The sequence below is a fragment of the Sphaerodactylus townsendi genome, linkage group LG12 (genome assembly GCF_021028975.2).
Source record: "Sphaerodactylus townsendi isolate TG3544 linkage group LG12, MPM_Stown_v2.3, whole genome shotgun sequence".
Taxonomy (NCBI): Eukaryota; Metazoa; Chordata; class Lepidosauria; order Squamata; family Sphaerodactylidae; genus Sphaerodactylus; species Sphaerodactylus townsendi.
In genome coordinates, this window is record NC_059436.1 from 20,281,785 (window position 1) to 20,299,661 (window position 17,877).

Below are 17,877 nucleotides of genomic sequence, written 5' to 3' on the forward strand. Positions count from 1 at the left end.
GAAAACTGCTTGAATAAGTTAAAATTCTCTCTGCAGCACACAGTTTGTATAGGAGAGGATTAAGCCATTCCAAGCATGCTGCCCTTGCGAAACCACACCTCATTCATGTGGTTACAAGCAGGCAGTGTTCTCCCTTTGGCAGTTTGTACATGCCATTTCTTTATCCACACCAGAGGCCCTTCTGGTTAATTCACACCTTGCGCTTCATGCCGCATCCCCCAATGAGATCATAACAGAAGCAATAAGTTTGCTGAGCTGTTTAAACAAGTTTAGAGGATTAAAGTACATCTCCCAAGTCAGCACATCCTGTTGCAATCCTGAAGAGGACAATATGTTTCTAGCAGAGACAGCAACATTTTGGTCATTAATGGCAGGACACTGAAGGGCACCTGACAAACATTGTGACAACCCACACAGATTAGATTATGCAGAAACCAGATATGAATTTGGAGAGGAACCTGAATAGTTTACACAACTATCCCATCACGGGGACAATACTGCCATGTTTATTTGCTCCTGCCAGTTGACTGGAGCAGTTTCTGCTGCTCTGCAGAACACAGAGACACAGGAAAGACAAATCAAGAAGCAGATGGAACATACAAAATTGTCCACTAAGAAATTGAAGCCAGACATATTTAGAATAGACTAGTTTTTGCTGTCTGTGATGGTCAGGGTATGAGATGGGGGCAGGATAGTAGAGGATATAAAATGAAAGTGAAGGGTTTGCTCTTTATTCATATGACATGATTACATTTCTGGAGTTGTGAAAGTGGCAGCAGACAGATCAGTGTGACTACAACTAAATAAGCAACTAAATCTGCTAGGATAAATTCTCAGAAGGTATTTATATGAAGCAACACTCTTCATACAAAAGCTTTTATTTGACGTTTTCAAGGGATGCAAGAAGAATAAACCTGTGGTTAAAAGAAAGTTCATCTCCCAAAAATGGGGGGGGGGGGGGGGGTTGTTAAAAAAATAGCACCATATTCTGTTAATATCACTTTCTGTACAGTGTCTTCAACTGCTTCTTGTAATTTCCCATTCATAAAAAAATGTCTTCCGGTATTTTACCTTTGTATCCATAATCCTCACTACATCAACATTGAGTCTTCCCGTGTTTGTCTAAACAAGGCATCTTGTTTTGAATTTCATTCATTCCTTCACAATATTATCTTTACCATTTTGCAGTTTCAGTGGTTTATTGTTATTTAAATTTTAACCATTATGCCATGTTGTGATACCATGTAGCTCAGTGGCTGTTATTGGGCCTGGCTCTATGAGTCCGTTCTCAAAGGCCAAAGCAGCCCTGCAAAAGGGTGTTTCTCTCTATTCCCGCCTCTTACTGACAGAAGCCACGATCTGAAGGCTGGCAATACTGTTGTGGATGCCTAGCAACAACAACTGAGAAATGATTCATTTCTTAAAGCTAAAGCCACTGCTTCTATTTTTTTCTCCAAAATATCAGATTTTTCTGCAAACTTTGAGCTTTTCCCAGGTTTGTAGAAAGATCTGTCTGTCCATACCCCCAAATATTCAGATGTATATTTCCACACATAAGGCCCTATTATAATTCCTGTATTCATTATCATCATTTATAGCCTATTTTCAAGGATATGTTTCCACGTGACTGATCTTGTCTGCATTATAATAAAATATGAGTACGTTAATACATTAAGGAAGAGGTCTGTTTTCCCATTATTTTTCTAACCAGTATCAACATCTATTGAAAGTCTTAATGCTATAAATGTATGAAGATTTTTACCTGATTCTCTCACATCAAGAATTAAGATGTATGCACTTAGATAGCTTAAGATGTTAACAGTTTGCAGTTCTCTCCATTCTTAATACTAGATATATACAATGTCCTTTGACTAGGTACAAGCTACAAGCTCACCAAAAATGAAATATCATGTAACAGCCAATGGATAAAGAAAATGATAGAAAAATATGTAGACAGCTGGGAAGGACAATGGCAAACCGCCACATAAATACAGCTTGTCTAGTAGAAATTGTGATGTGAAGTCACCTCACCCATCAGTCATGACCCAGTGCTTGCACAGGGGTCTGCTAGCCGCCACTATGAGACATTTTGCTCCCTATTCATGCTGTTAACCAGTATGAAAAGCGAAGATCCATTAACTGGTTTATTTCAGGCTGTACTTAAGGGAGATGTTCAGGACAGAATGAAAATACTTGATATCACCACTGTTCTCAATCTCAAATCCTCTGTAAGCAGTTCTTAATTTGTGTCATAAATAGTTCAACGCAAGGGAAGGTTTACATGTGTTTAGCTAAGTGTCTCCACCCAAATAATTACAACTCCCACAACTTTCTTCAAAACCAGAAAATCATGCTCCAGTTTGGTTCTATCTCCTAGGAGAACAATAAGTCTGCTGATAATTGTCTAGCTCTGGTAAATGGCAATGACCCTGACTTGCAATTTTTTCTAAAGGGGGAGAGCACAGGCTATGAGCATGCTCACACTAGACTGCTGCTCCCTGGGATACACCTTCAGAACAGCTGGTGCCATCTGCAAATATATTGAAATATTTTTCAGACTGGAACCTTGGATACTCAACATGAGTGTTCCTTCTACTCTTAGATAAGGTGAGCATCTTAATCTTGGGTGATTCCCACCATCTGTTCAGGGAGGCAGGACTAAACTGGCAATTCCTGTCTCCCAAGTGGGAATCTCCTGAGCTCAGACTCTCTGAGCTAAGAAGGACAGAAAGGAATCTAATAAACATAAAACATTAACAAGAACATGTGAAAAAACACTGCCATGGAATGAGGTGTGTTAACAACAATGTACAAGAAAGCAAACTAATTGGAGGAAGGTTAAGAAAATGAGCATTCTTCCATCAGTGCTTTGTTACCATACTTTCAATTCTACTATATTTTTTTTGGGGGGGGGGGGGGGGTTGGGTAGGCAAGATGCCCTCTTTTCCACACAGCAGAAGGAACTCTCACAATGAGTATCCAAGGTTCCATTATGGTTCAAAGGACGAGGGCTGCATTGGTAGCCACACTTAGAACTGTGTGTGCTGTGATGCCAGGAGGGATAAGAATGCTGCTGGCCTTGCAGCCTGGAAGATGCACTCTGACATAATATAGCCGATCACTGATCTGGACGTCTTCCTTCCCTTGTTTGGAGTAATTAAGGAGTGGACTTGGCTGTGGTCTTGGCCATACTTGAAATCTTGCTGATTTAATTCTCTGGCAGAAATAACATGCCCTTCTGAGCATCTATTATGACCCCTAGATGCTGTCATCTTTGAGTTGGAATGAGATTGCTTTTTTCTCCTTTCAGGAGATAGCTGTGAACTTCCAGGAGCTTTACTGTTTTGTTTGCATCTTTAATGGCCTGTTCTCTGGACGAATCTGAATGTTGCCAACCAAGTATAGATGAATCTGGATTCCTTGTCTCTGAGCCGAAACTGTTTTGTCCCAGTCAGTCAATCTTTATTAAGGTCATAGACTAACAAATGGTAGATAAGGTACATCCAATTAAAAGATAAGGTGCAATAAAACAAGCATATGTCTAAAAGAATTTGCTAGGGAAAACGTATTGGAATAGAAAGGAAATGGAATAAGAACATAAATATTAAAAGGAAGCAAAACGCTTACAAACTAAAAAGAGGGACATGCATAAGGCAACAACAAAATTAGCAGACTGAAGGTATAAACTATACAGTATAGCTTGGATAGTCATTAACTCGGATGTATAGCACAGATCATCCTATGACGAATTTCAAGTGCTGCTGCATAAAACCTGGCAACACTGTATGTAACATCAGGATTGTATGTTACACTGTATGTTACACCAGGATTGGTATCTACAAACAGTGATGTCCCAGGAAAATGTTCTCAGAGAAGTGGATTGATCTATCTTAGAATGGTAACCTGGGAAAAAACTCTTTGGTCCCCTTGGGCCTTATTTTGCTCCCTTTTGCTTCCTAAAAACTGTTGTAACTCTTCCCTTAAGGTTCTCCTGACTGCCTCCATGATCCCACAGGAGCAAGATGGCTACCCTCCCATGGCCTCGACAGAGATTACCCGTCCATTCCATCTCAAAATCTGGGTTAGGGCAGTTGTCATCCAGGGGGCAAGATCTACCATCGCAGCCACTCAGGGTTGAACTGGCAGCCATTGGAGCCAATCTTTTTTCCTTCAAGGTCCTTTTCGCGCCATTTAAGTGGCATGGTTTGCTGCTTTCATTTTGGCACCACAGCTTTCATTGGCCCTTCTCCTCTGGTGTATCTGAGGCTTCTGGAGGTCATGTCATCTTGTGGCTCAGAGGTCAGTAATTCTGGGTCTGCGCCTCTTCTGAAAGAAACTTTATAAGCTACAGTGAGGGAAGGGCGGGGGGGGGGGGCACAAGTCAGCACCTAAAGGATGAGGTGCACAGAAAACACAGAAGGAACAAAGGGAAGGCAGAAGATTGAAGTTTTCTCTTTAGCATGGGGTTGTGAAAGTTGAAAGATTTAGCCAGACAAAAAAAGATAGCTCTACTTCTCAGCTGTTCTCCCTGTGCAAGGCAGGAAATACAGTTGTCCCTTCCACATTGCGGAGGTTAGGGGTGCGGCACCCCCTGCAATCTGGCAAACTGCATAAAGAATTTATACCATTTCTCTGTGCAGCGGGGCAGTGTGGATCAAAGAGCGTCAGGCCAGCAAGCCAGTGTCTGCTGCCTTTTCTCATGGGGCTTGAGTTGGCGGGTGAGGTTCAGGGCCGACTCATGATCAGCCAAACCGTGATGTGGAAAGTCGCAATATGGAAGGGACAAGTGTAAGCTGAGTTCAGAGATTCTTGCCTTGGAGACAGAAAGTGGCAATTTTGGCCTGCCTCCCTGAACAGCTTATGGGACTTCCCCAAGATCAAGATGCCCTCCTCCTCAGAGCAAGGAGTTAATATTTAGCACTTAACTTGCAGGTCCTGCATTAAACAGCTTATATGCAGTGTCCCAATACTGGCTTTCTTTAAGTGTGCTCTGGCACCACAGGGGCTCTGCAAGACGGTGGGTCTCTCTCAATGCAGAGGACACTCACTTTGAGCCAGCAGCATTCCTCTGCTTCCCCTTTATGGGCCCCATCAGAGGAGCCTCTTGCACTGATAAGACCAAGTGACCTAAGTTCACCTTACTGCTTACACTGTACCACCACCAGCAGAAATGGAGGTGTGAGGAGAAAGCCTTCACAACCCTCCTAGATAAAGAGGAGAGGAAAAACACAAACACGGGGGGCGGGGGGAGGTCTCATGTTTCCTGCTTCAGGAACAAACCAGCAGGGAGGAATAGAGCTACGTGGTAGAGATGGGCAGTGGGCACAGCAGTGCCTTGGTTCAGGGATCCCTAACCTGTTTGAGCCTGAGGGCATCTTTGGAATTCTGACACAGTTTACTCTGCACAGCCAATCTCCATCCACCTAGAAATCTAAAATACAAGAAATAAAAATAAAATTCCAAAACTATGCCTCTATTTAGGTACATATTGAATAATCATACTATTTCGGGGCTTCAGACAGATTGCCAACACTACATTGGAGGATCTGCAGCCAAAAGGTTTGGAAAATCCTGTTCCACCAGACACAAAGAAAGAAAGAAAGAAAGAAAGAAAGAAAGAAAGAAAGAAAGAAAGAAAGAAAGAAAGAAAGAAAGAAAGAAAGAAAGAAAGAAAGAAAGAAAGAAAGAAAGAAAGAAAGAAAGAAAGAAAGAAAGAAAGAAAGAAAGAAAGAAAATGCCCAGAGCTTCATGGGAAGAGCTTCATGAATCCCCCCGCCTGCCTATTTCATTATCATGGTAGCAGGGGCTTTTGACATGGTGCTAAAAATACATTTGACAGAAAATGCACAAAATAGATATCAATTTCTGAAAGATACAATTTTCTCTAGGATTATTTTATGGCCCTTTTGTAAAGCCACAACAACAGACTCAACACACAATGGAATTATTAGCTTCTCTTCAGTTTTGTTCAACTGTACGTAAAAAAGGAAGGACGTACGTGCAGGGCTTTTACAGTCACACAATAGACTAGAGCGCTGATCATTTTTGTTATTTCAAAATCCCATCTAAGTCCTGGCATGCCCAGCAAAGAAGAATAAAAGCCTTTATCTCGCTCAGCCGTGTGTCCCCCTGTGACAAGTGACAGAACAAAACTGTCCAATGCGAGCTTGCTTCCTTTCAGCCCACACCAGAATTAATCTTCTGTGTGTGTGATGCAATTCCTTATGACCATGAACTGAGGAATGACTCAACTGAGATATTAAGTCATCATGTCAACTCAGCGAAAGCCAAGGATGGACCCAAAAGGCATTCAAACCACAGAAGAGGGGGTTTTTTAAGCTTAGGGAAAAGGTGACATATTGAAAAGACTCATATAATAAGGGTGTTGTGGGTTTTCCAATTTGTATGGCCATGTTCCAGTAGCATTTTCTCCCGACGTTTCACCTGCATCTGTTGCTGGCATCTTACTCTGAAAACCCACAACACCCTAGTGATTCCAGCCGTGAAAGCCTTTGATAATACATTAGACTGCTATAATGTTTTGAACACAAGTAAAGCAAATTATAGACCCACAGAACAAACCTAAGAGATACAAGACTTCATACTTTTAATGAGTTTCCTCTACTTCTCAAGTACTGCTTAAGAGAAAGTGACGCTAAAGGAAAATGAAAAATGTAGACTGTAGAACAGCTTCCCAAAAGACACAGAACAGAGATGTTATTAAATTCACTTTAACAGCCCAGAGAAACATGCTAGGAATATGAACAGGGCACAGGGTTAATATAGTTTAGTTTGTAATACAGAAGAGAAGCTATGACATAGAATCGTAATGAAACCAGTTAGTTATGTTTGTCACTGAAATTTGTTGCCATCCACAGTACATGAGTATTGGAATCTAATTCTTAAAACCACAAGAAATTGGACAAACTGTAACCTGCAGACATCTAACCATTTATAGCGCTTGGGATAAAGAATGAAAGGGAAGAAAGGAGCTAAAACAATTCAACATCATCAGCCTTAGACACATTACTGTTTGCACTGTTCTCTAATTCAGTAATCCCTAATCCTGCTGCATTGTTTATTGGCAGTCTTATACCGTCTTGATTGCCTCACGTCTCAGTGAGAAAGATGGACTATAACAGTAATAAAATAAACAAGACTTTGCAGCAAATTAAAATATAATTATAAAACAATTAAACCCACATGACAGACGTGTTCAAATTCTCAGATTTACTTAACACAATGTCCACCTTACCCTTAAAACTACAGGTGATTTTGTAAAGGTGTTCATGAACATTCAGAAAGTGAGGGCAAACAACAATTAACTGAGAAAGACTGTCCGTCATCCCCACCAATCTGTTTTCAGTCAAAGAGGAAACTTTAAGCAAGGCCTCTCCTAAGGATCTTAGTATACAAGGGAGAGTAGTTCTTTCCATGCAAAAATCACCACAAGAGCATCTGCAAGCAGAAGAATTAATAAGTTCAGTTCTGGCCACAGAGTATCCACCCTGGTATCAGATTCAAAGCCAAGAGGAAATAAAGCACCCAGTGGCAGCTCTAGACTCATAAGTGAACTTATGAATGGAGGGTTTGAGTTAGTACCATCTCCTTCCAATGAAATGTGTAAAGTCATTTCAAGCAGATGGCAAATTTACCCCCAAGTTCATCTAACTTAGACTGAAGAAACAAGTACTGTGCAAGAGAACTATAAGCAAACTCCAGGAAGAACCCCAGGTTCATTGCTACTTCAGATGTCAAACATCACGGACAATAAGAACAACAAAACTGAGGCCTAACTGTTATGTATCTCTTGCAGGAAAAATCATCATATTGTAAAGCATCATGTCTGAAATTGAGTCATAGAAAGTATAAATTTCTTTGAATAAAAGAGACCTACCAGCTACCAATCGGAATGGTCACCCAGTCACTGTTTTTTCTCCAGACACAAGGAAAACTGCTGGGCTTCTCCCAGCACTTAGCAGCTAGACTCCACCTCATTTATAAAGTCAGAGCTGAAGAAGGGAGGGACCCTGAGAACAATCACCTTATCACCATTACAGAGAGGGTCTCCTATGTCAAGCAAAGAACCATGAAAAGTGGAAGCTTCCCATCATACCAGCCACTGTTATTACTACATCGGGACTGCAGACGGACAGCAAAGTTTCACCAGCATCAGCAAGTATTTTAGAATGTTCAGGAAAAGGAAGTTTGTGCACTTTTACGTTGGCTGTTCCAGTACGACAATACAAACCATGCCTTGTTTCAGCGTCAAACTCCATCATCACTTCTATATCACCGCAAAGATCACAAGTGATCTAGTGGGGAGGAGGGATGGAAACACAACAACCTTTCATTGTTAAACAAACATCCCAAGCAAGCTTTCAAGTTCCTCAGAACTCCTCATCAAACTGGAGAGGGGAGGGGGGAATAAGAACAGGGGAGAGAAGGGGGGGGGAGTATAACACAGTGGAGAGGGAGCTTCTCACTTGAACTAGGTGGCACTAGGTACAAACCAGATTTCAAGTTGCTACTGAGACATAGAAGCAAAACGGGACCATTGTCTTATAAAATGTGAAAACCCATCACAAATTTCAAATTCTAACCAGAACATGTGGGTCCCTCATAAGGCAAAGGCAGAAGAATGCATTCATCTTTCCATTAGAAAAGCTGGGGATTAATTTTAGCTGGTGCACTGTTAATACAAACTTGGCTGAGTAGCACATCTTGTAGCCGGGACCAAGCAACTCCAGTAACCAAAGTCCCATTGCTAGAGGCTCCTGGGTAATATCTTCCTACTGACAAAGCCTTCTCTTTGACAGCTCAGTTCAGTTATTTCCCATAACAAAGAGGGCAGATAGACAAGTTGATCAAGTAGAAAAATCTAAACCCAGAAGTAGTGGAATACCTTTGATCAAGACCGACCAAAATGTCACATGTCCTGAAATCTCTCCCCCTGCCTCTCCACCTTTGGCCTTGGCATCTAGCCTGATCATATTTTTATGTTGAATGTCTCCCAAGGATCTCAGGATAGCACAAACGGTTCCCTGCCATTTCACTCCCACAACACTCCTGCGAGAGAGGGAAGGCTGACAGCGCGTGACCAGCCAACGTCATCAAGAAGCTTCACGGCTGAACAAAGGATTCAACTTGGGTCTCCCCTGATCTAACCTGACACTCTAATCAGTATACCAGACTGGTTCTCACTTGGCTGAAGATTTCTGGGGAACTCAAAAGCTTGCTCTCTACTTTACAACAATTTTGTTTGCCATAGCAATAGGTATTCTGCTGCCAATGTTTCTGGATATTTCATGGCATAACTTTTTCCCCATTCCTGTGTTACAGGCTGCAAGGAACTACCTTTATGATCCGAATAAGCCAAAGGCCTCATTGTAGTTCCTTCCACGGAGGTAGTGAAACAGACACACATACACTTGGATGTCTTTCCCCCCCAAAAAGTTATGATGTAAAGTGCTTAGGCACATGTTCTACAGAAGAAACCAAAGCATTTGCATCACCTGCATACTACTTTTCTGAAAGAATGAATGCACCAGAAAATGTGTAACTGTCTGTATTCAAAATTAGAATATGCTAAACACTTTACACCCACCACTCACACAGACAGAGGCCTTGTTACAGACTCAGCACTCTTCGAACTCTCTTGCTTAGCTTGAGTTGTAGCCAGCTCTGGAATTTCTGGGTTATGCTCCTGTTCTCTGCAACTCAACTGCAAAATAAGCCTTGCAGAACAACTGCTGTGATCATCATGCTGTCAAACAGGTGGACCAAACTTCACTTTACCTCTTGCTTTAAGACAGCAAACTTGGAACGACCCAGTAAGGAAGAGACATAGAGTACTTGCCAGACAAGACAGCTAACCTTATTGTTGTCTTCTCTTCTATCACAAGAATTCCTGCCAGCATCCAATCCTGGACAACCCAGACAAGGTACATATTGCAATACCACAAAACCACCCCAGAGATGACAGAATCTGAGCATGGCTTCCACACAAGTAAAAGGCAATTTGGTACCCTAACTAGCCAGGGTATAAGACATGCTTTCCCACTTGAGCCAGAAAGACCCTCCTACCAAAGTCTAAACATTCTGCGCCCTCAAAGGCAAGAAGCTTTTACAAAACTCTTGCAAAACTTAAGGTATTTTTATCTAACAGGAAACCCTACCATGCCAGAGGTTCATACACAATTCAGAGCAACAGACTGGAAGGCTTAAAAACCAAAAGAGTGAGCAAGCATTTGAATTCCAAATCTAACCAGGATGGTTTGATTATCAGCAGATCTGAAGTGGCCTAGTCATTTCCAAAAATAAATCCAAACCTTATTTAGCTCAACCACTGAATATTTTGCACCGTCAAAAGATTAACACTAGAAGTTCCATTCAAACATTTAACAATTAATTGGGGGGAGGGGATGCCACTTTAAAAACTTCTTCATACTAACCTGTCCGTGATTGCGGACTGTGAGCCACTCATTTGAGCCCTTGGCAAAGAGACGATTTTTTATTTAACCAATCTGCACCATGCTAGTTAATTCAACGTATGTCCCGGCCACTTTTCCCATACATGCACACTCAAGTTCAGAATCCAACTTTTACTCCAAAAAGGGTTCCGAAGACAAGTTCAAACAAGCACAAAAACAACAGCGACCCGGTTCTTCCCAGTCACCGAAAAGATCCATCTCAAGGGAGAACTTTCTGAAAGCCCCCAAGATGCCCCCTCTAGAAAAAATCTTCCCCCCCACATGAAAGCAGGGAGTAGGCCTTCAGGGGCATGATTCAGCGTTGCCAAAGATCTTGCTGTGGCCACCGCTTTGAAGAGGGTGGGGGGGTTGGAAACAACTCGGCTGAGAAGGTGCTGTTGTCCAGACGGTAACTGTCAGACAGAGGCATCGGCTTCAAGTTGCTTCTGACCTTTGCGTTCAGTCGCTGGAAGTGCAGTAAGTTCTCTCAAGTCACCAAGACATCTCAAAGTCAGAAGGTAAACAGTGGGAGCAGGTCTTCTTTCCCCCCCTACCCCACCCCCCACAAAAAAGTCCTTTTCAGGTTTGCACTATCTCCTTCCTCCCCCTCTGAGAGTGCCAAGCCAGTCTACTTAAGACTCTCTGGGGTTAACTGAAAACAGCCTATTCACACCCACCCACAAATCCCATTGAGATTAATGGATGCTGTTATTATTATTTAGGGTGCCAGTGAGATCTGAGCTCAGGCAGTCTTCCTAGAAAGAAGTTTCACACTTTGGGGAGGGTCCCCTTTTTGAGTGCAGGTCAAGTAAAAGGCGTGCACTCCCTCGAAAAAAATCCCACGGAGGGGGGAGAGAAATGGGCAGGATAGGGCGCCCCCAAAAAACCGGAAGTGGGAAAATGAGTTTCACTGGCGCCCCCCTAAAAACAGGAAGTGGGGAAAGGAAGTTTACTGATGCCCCCAAAAAACAACAAGTGCGAAAAAGAGGTTCACTGGCGTCCCCCAAAAAACAGGGATTGGGAGGAGGTTCACTGGCGCTCCCCTGAACTTCTGAGCGCGGGGCCTTGGGGAGGGGGGCGGCGAGAAGGCCCCGGGGTCTCGTTAGGCCCCCCAGCCCCTCATCCTGCCCCTTCCCCCGGCCCGCCTTGCGAACCAAAACCCCCGCCGGGAACTGAGGCGAGCCCTGCTCCAAAAAGCGATCCGAATCCGGCTCCGGATTGGGGGAGGGGAAGCGAAGCGAAGCGCGGGGGGGGGGGGGGGAGTCGTCGGGCGGCGCGGGTCGAGGACTCTTCCGCGGCTGCGGCTCCTCCGCCAGCCCGCGGGCCCCGCTTCCTCCTTGCCCCGACGCGGCGGGTCCTGCGAGCGTCGCCCAGGCCGCCCCGTTCCGACGAGACGCCGCTCCGGCCAACGGTCCCCGCCGGCTTTCCTCAGGCAGGCCCGGCCGCTGCTCGGCTCCCTCCGGCGCCGCTCGGCCCTTTCCGGACGGCCCGGGACTCCTTTCCTTCGGGATGCGGGATTCGGCCGGGCGGGCGGGTGTTTTTCCGTCATCCCGGCCCTCCTGAGAGGATCCCTCCGCCCGGGCGCCTCACTGGGCTGCGTCGTCGTTTTTGGCACGCTTTGTCCCGTGCCGCCTGCGCCAGGACTCAGAGAGGGAGAGAGAGCGAGAGAGAGAAAGGAGTCCCTTATTGTGCTTTGCACAAAACAGGGGTTCCCAGTCTTTTTTTATTCAAATATATATCCCCTTGGCAACCCATTTCTTTAAAACTGCACCCCCATATTAGCAAACCCACTATATATTTATTTGTATATCCTCAAATGCTGTGGCACATAACCCTGAGGGTACATCCATCCAGGGTTGGGAACCACTGATAGAACATCAGCTTTAACTGCCCATTAAGCTTTAACTGTACATTAAGCCTTTGATGGAGGGGAAAGGCATAGAGAGCCAGCCTGGTGCAGTGGTTAAGAGCAGGTGGACTCTGATCTGGAGAACTGCATTTGTTTTCCCTCTTCTTCACATAAAGCCTGCTATGTGGCATTGGGCCAGTCACAGTTCTCTCAGAACTCTCAGCCCCACCTACCTCACAAGGTGTTGGTTGTGGGAAGAGGAAGGGAAAGGAGTTTGTACCCTGCTTTGAGACTCCTTAGGTTGAGAAAAGCAGGGTAAAAATCCAAACTCTTCTCTTCATTCAGACTCAATGATGAATAGTCATTGGGGGTCCATTTCCTTGCCAGACATGCACCTGTATGTAAGCCATTGTAGTGTAGTGGTTAGGAGCGATATCTAGAGGATAAAATATTTTTTTAAAAAAATCTAGAGGACAGAGTTTGATTTCCCACTCCTCCGTATGTGTAGTGGACCCTTATCTGGTGAACTGGATTTGTTTCCTCATTCCTCCACATGAAGCCTGCTGGGTGACCTTGGGCCAGTCACAGTCCTCTCAGAACTCTCCCAGCTCCACATGCCTCATTAGATGTCTGTTGTGAAAAGGGGAAGCAGCAACTTCAAACAGCCTCCCAAAAAGAAAAGAAAATTCAAACCCATCTGATTTTGGTATCCTTGCATTTAAGGTACAAAGAGTGGACCCAGGGTGAAAAAATTTTGTTACCTGATAGTCAATAATCAGATCTAGAAATGCATCGCATAGACTTTGACTAGTGATGGGGAGGATATGTATGGAGATAACACTTTAAATAGCAGCAGATCCAGATAGGTTACAATCAGAGATAGGATCCAGCAGGCTCTCACAGGTTCCCAAGAGTAGGTTACTAATTATTTGTGTGTGCCGAGACGGGGTTACTAATTGGTGATTTTGCCACATGATTTTTGCCTTAGTTACGCCCCTCCTCTCAGCAGTAGTGCGCAGAACTTGAAGCAGTCTAGCAGGAGGTGCACCGGCGTGCGTGGCAGCCTGCGCCTGCGTGCATTCGTTTCCTGCCCAAGGACCAGCGCAGCGGCTGCATCCTTGCCACAGCCCCGCCCAGGAATGCTCCGCCCCCGGAATGCCCCGCCCAGCCCCATTGTCGCTACGCCAGTGTTTGAATCCCACCACCATGGGAACCTGTTACTAAAATTTTTGGATCCCACCACTGGTTACAATTTCAGACAATTTCAGACTGTCCCCAAGTGATACCTATCTGGTTTTGCTGCACTTGGACCAGAATGGTTAAGAGTGTTTCTGGAGAGCAGTTTTGACATTCTTGACCATCAGTCTTGCTTCACAACATATCCCATCTGTTTCTTTTGCACCAGCATAGGCGGTGGTAGTCGTAATTGTAAAGTGGTGTTATTTATGTATTTATTTTTATTCACATTATCTATAGTCGAGCTTTCTCACTTGTGAATACAGTCAATGGATGGGACATTCAATAAGCCATGCTGTAGGATTAGAGTTGTAGAATTAACCACAAGTCAAAAAACAAAACTGAAGAAAAGCAGAAGTATTAATGTGACACATTAAATGATGCAGAAATTACATCAGGATCCATATTTCAGCATGCTATACACAATAGTATAGACCACAGTCACTAATAATTTATCCAAGCTACGATAGCAGTTCTTAAACACCCCTCCCCCAACACCCAAAACTGCATAATTTTATATAGCTTTGTTTACTGAATTCCAAGAAGGCAGAAATACATGGGTTTAGTGCCCCTAACAACTATGCAATTTTATTTATTTATTTGCCCTCAGGTCACAGGTGATTTATAAGAACATAAGAACATGAGAACAAGCCAGCTGGATCAGACCAAAGTCCATCTAGTCCAGCTCTCTGCTACTCGCAGTGGCCCACCAGGTGCCTTTGGGAGCTCACATGTAGGATGTGAACGCAATGGCCTTCTGCGGCTGTTGCTCCCGATCACCTGGTCTGTTAAGGCATTTGCAATCTCAGATCAAGGAGGATCAAGATTGGTAGCCATAAATCGACTTCTCCTCCATAAATCTGTCCAAGCCCCTTTTAAAGCTATCCAGGTTAGTGGCCATCACCACCTCCTGTGGCAGCATATTCCAAACACCAATCACACATTGCGTGAAGAGGTGTTTCCTTTTATTAGTCCTAATTCTTCCCCCCAGCATTTTCAATGAATGCCCCCTGGTTCTAGTATTGTGAGAAAGAGAGAAAAATTTCTCTCTGTCAACATTTTCTACCCCATGCATAATTTTATAGACTTCAATCATATCCCCCTCAGACGCCTCCTCTCCAAACTAAAGAGTCCCAAACGCTGCAGCCTCTCCTCATAGGGAAGGTGCTCCAGTCCCTCAATCATCCTTGTTGCCCTTCTCTGCACTTTTACTATCTCCTCAATATCCTTTTTGAGATGTGGCGACCAGAACTGGACACAGTACTCCAAGTGCGGTCGCACCACTGCTTTATCTAAAGGCATGACAATCTTTGCAGTTTTATTCTCAATTCCTTTTCTAATGATCCCCAGCATAGAGTTTGCCTTTTTCACAGCTGCCATGCATTGAGTTGACATTCCCATGGAACTATCAACTAAGACGCCTAAATCCCTTTCCTGGTCTGTGACTGATAGTACTGACCCCTGTAGCGTGTATGTGAAGTTTGGATTTTTTGCCCCTATGTGCATCACTTTACATTTTGCTACATTGAACTGCATTTGCCATTTCTGAGCCCACTCACCTAATTTATCAAGGTCCGCTTGGAGCTCTTCGCAATCCTTTGTGGTTCTCACCACCCTACGTAATTTGGTATCATCTGCAAACTTGGCCACCACGCTACCCACCCTTACTTCCAGGTCATTTATGAATAGGTTAAAGCAGCACTGAGTCCCAAAACGGATCCATGGACACCACTCCCGACATCTCTCCATTGTGAGAGAACTTCCCATTTACACTCCCACTCTTTGTTTCCCTGTTTCTCAACCAGTTTTTAATCCGGAGGACTTCCCCTCTTATTCCTTCATTGCTGAGTTTTCTCAACAGTCTCTGGTGAGGAACTTTGTCAAAAGCCTTTTGGAAATCCAAGTAGACAATGTCCACCGGTTCACCCCTGTCCACATGCCTGTTTACACCCTCAAAGAACTCTAGTAAGTTTGTAAGACAGGATTTGCCTCTGCAAAAGCCATGCTGACTCTTTCTAACCAATTTGTTGATTTATGGAGACCACCTTGAATTTTCAAAGCAAGAGATTCATTTGCCATTGCTTGGTTCTGTGTTTTGTCCCAAGGATTCCAGAATAGATTCCGGATCTCCCATCCAAGAACCCTCCAAGGCCAACCTTGTTTGTGAGTATGTAAAGTGTCGTCAAAGTCGCTGCCAACGTCGCTGCCAACTTAGGGCAACCCCAGCAAGGGCCTTTCAAGACAAGTGATTAAGCAAAGTGATTAAGCCTTCCTCTGCAGAGCCTTCCTTCGAAGTTTCCCTTCTAAGTACTAACCCTGCTTAGCTTCCAGGTCAGGGCTTGGTGTATAAGACACACATTCAAAGAATGAGAAAACCGACCCCATACTACAAGCATCTTGCCATCTACTGGACAATTTTACTGCTGCAGTTTCCAGACTCAAAATTTGCAGAGCAGCTAGAAAAGAGACTGGGGAAGACAGTACATATGAGTCTTGTGGAACTTTAAAAACAAGCATATTGTTTGAGGACCGAGCTCTCTCATGGAGTAGAGTCCACTTTATCAGAAGCATGCACGTGTCCTTACGTTGACACAGAATTTTAAAGAGCACAAAGGGGTGAAGTAGAAAAGTCGCCATGTGCAAGAGCCAGTTTCTTTTTTCACTATAATTTTTTTTAAAAATAATTAACAAAAAGAGAAAAACACACATTCATGCATCATTAACTGGAATGGAAACATTAGTAGTATTCTATACTTAAGAAGGCCTTTAAAGTCTCTCAATAATTTTCCACAAAATCCTTAGATGTTTGATGACATCTCCAGTTTTTAAAGTTGTTACCTATGATACACATTAACTAAGAAAGATATTAGTATAACAATTTTAACTATTATTTCTAAGCTTCAGCATGGGCAGTCCGATGCAAACAGAGCAGTACTGACACCGTTGGAGGAGGAGAAACTCCTTTCTCTCCTGGGAAAGCCGATAGCAACATATGACTTACAATTCTCTTTTTGGGGGTTCAAGTCTGCCCTGCTGAAGGAGCGTGTTCCTGGGCTGAAACTGCCACCAGGAAAGGCCCTGCATTAGCAAAACTGTTACTATAATAAATCCCTTCCGTGCAGCAGAGTCCAGACTTGAACCCACATTTCCAAGATGTCCGTCTGTCTCCTTGGTCCTTACAAGGTCTCCAAGGTGTCCCCCAACCACCATCACCACCACGACCATGAGGGTTAGATGAGGGTTTAAGCAGCAAGGTTGTGATTCTGTTTGCTGCTCAAGTTGCCAACTCCCACCTCTAGCTGGACACTGGGAAAAATGTGTGGTTAGTGTATGTATGATATACTAAGTGTTAATGGGGAGAGCTGCCATTAGAAGATTAAAAAAGCTTTAAAAATAAAAATGAATGCCAAAACTATAACCGGGCAGTAGAAACCACATATTTACATTTGGGGGTGGGTGGGCAGGGGGCTCTAATTTTTAAAGGTCTCCTGGAAAGACTCGCATGTATTTTTTTAAAGGGAACGAAACTCAATTTATTGACTTCAGAAAAGCAAAATGGAGAAAGCACCTGAAGTGTAAGGACTGCAAAGTTTTGAATTCTTCAGCATCCCTCTGGACCTAGAATTGTGTCTCCAGGGAAAAGACTCTTTGCAGAAGCAGAATCCGTTAGGAAAGGAGGTAAGTCCACTTATTCTAGTTTGCCAGAAAATCTATTGGCAGTCCCTCCGCTCTTTTGTTCTGTAATGCAAGAATTTATCATTGTTAAGCTGACAAGGATGCAGTTCTTTTCAATTACAGCTCTGGGGCCACATGGCACTAAGCATATCTTATATATTCATGACAGTGGCTGGCCCCAATTGGCAGGATTGCAGTGAGGTCATGGAATGTTCAGATGCCAGGGAAGACAGCTGTTGTATTTTGTGGCAATGCTGTTGCCGACTGGTTTTGTTTCTGGCAGCTCCAGTTCTTTATTTCATTTATCCTCAAATCAGCTTACATCATTATCTTTTTCTCCACTGTATCCTCATAACAACCCTATGAAGGAGGTCAGGGTGAATGTGACTGGTTACCCAGCAAGGTTCTGTGGCACAGGTGGGGATTTGAACTTGGTTCTCTCTGGGGTCCGACACTCCTAACCACTACACCACACCCGCTCACACACTGTTTGAAGATGCTTTAAATCAAAACTTCTAGGGACTGAAATGGCATCCTTCCAGCATGTTCACTTTACTGTACTTTGGCCCTGCCCCCCCACCCCCCCAAGAATCTTCCTCAGTCCAAAATATGGGATTATTAAAGGCATAAGATGATGCCAAAACC

At 43.8% G+C, this 17,877-nt stretch overlaps 1 protein-coding gene across 5 annotated transcripts in view; it reads right to left on the bottom strand.

The window, feature by feature from the left end:
• ARHGEF12 (Rho guanine nucleotide exchange factor 12) overlaps positions 1 to 11,023 on the bottom strand; it is a 101,799-nt gene extending 90,776 nt beyond the window's left edge. For 3 of the 5 annotated variants that reach the window (XM_048511989.1, XM_048511988.1, XM_048511986.1), the window contains exon 1: positions 10,455 to 11,022. In XM_048511989.1, the coding sequence (XP_048367946.1) occupies positions 10,455 to 10,486 (32 nt within the window). In that variant the 5' untranslated portion in view covers positions 10,487 to 11,022. Of the gene's footprint in view, positions 1 to 10,454 lie in introns of all 5 variants that reach the window. The other 2 variants (XM_048511987.1, XM_048511990.1) reach the window with 1 other exon arrangement.
• Positions 11,024 to 17,877: the final 6,854 nt, after the last annotated feature.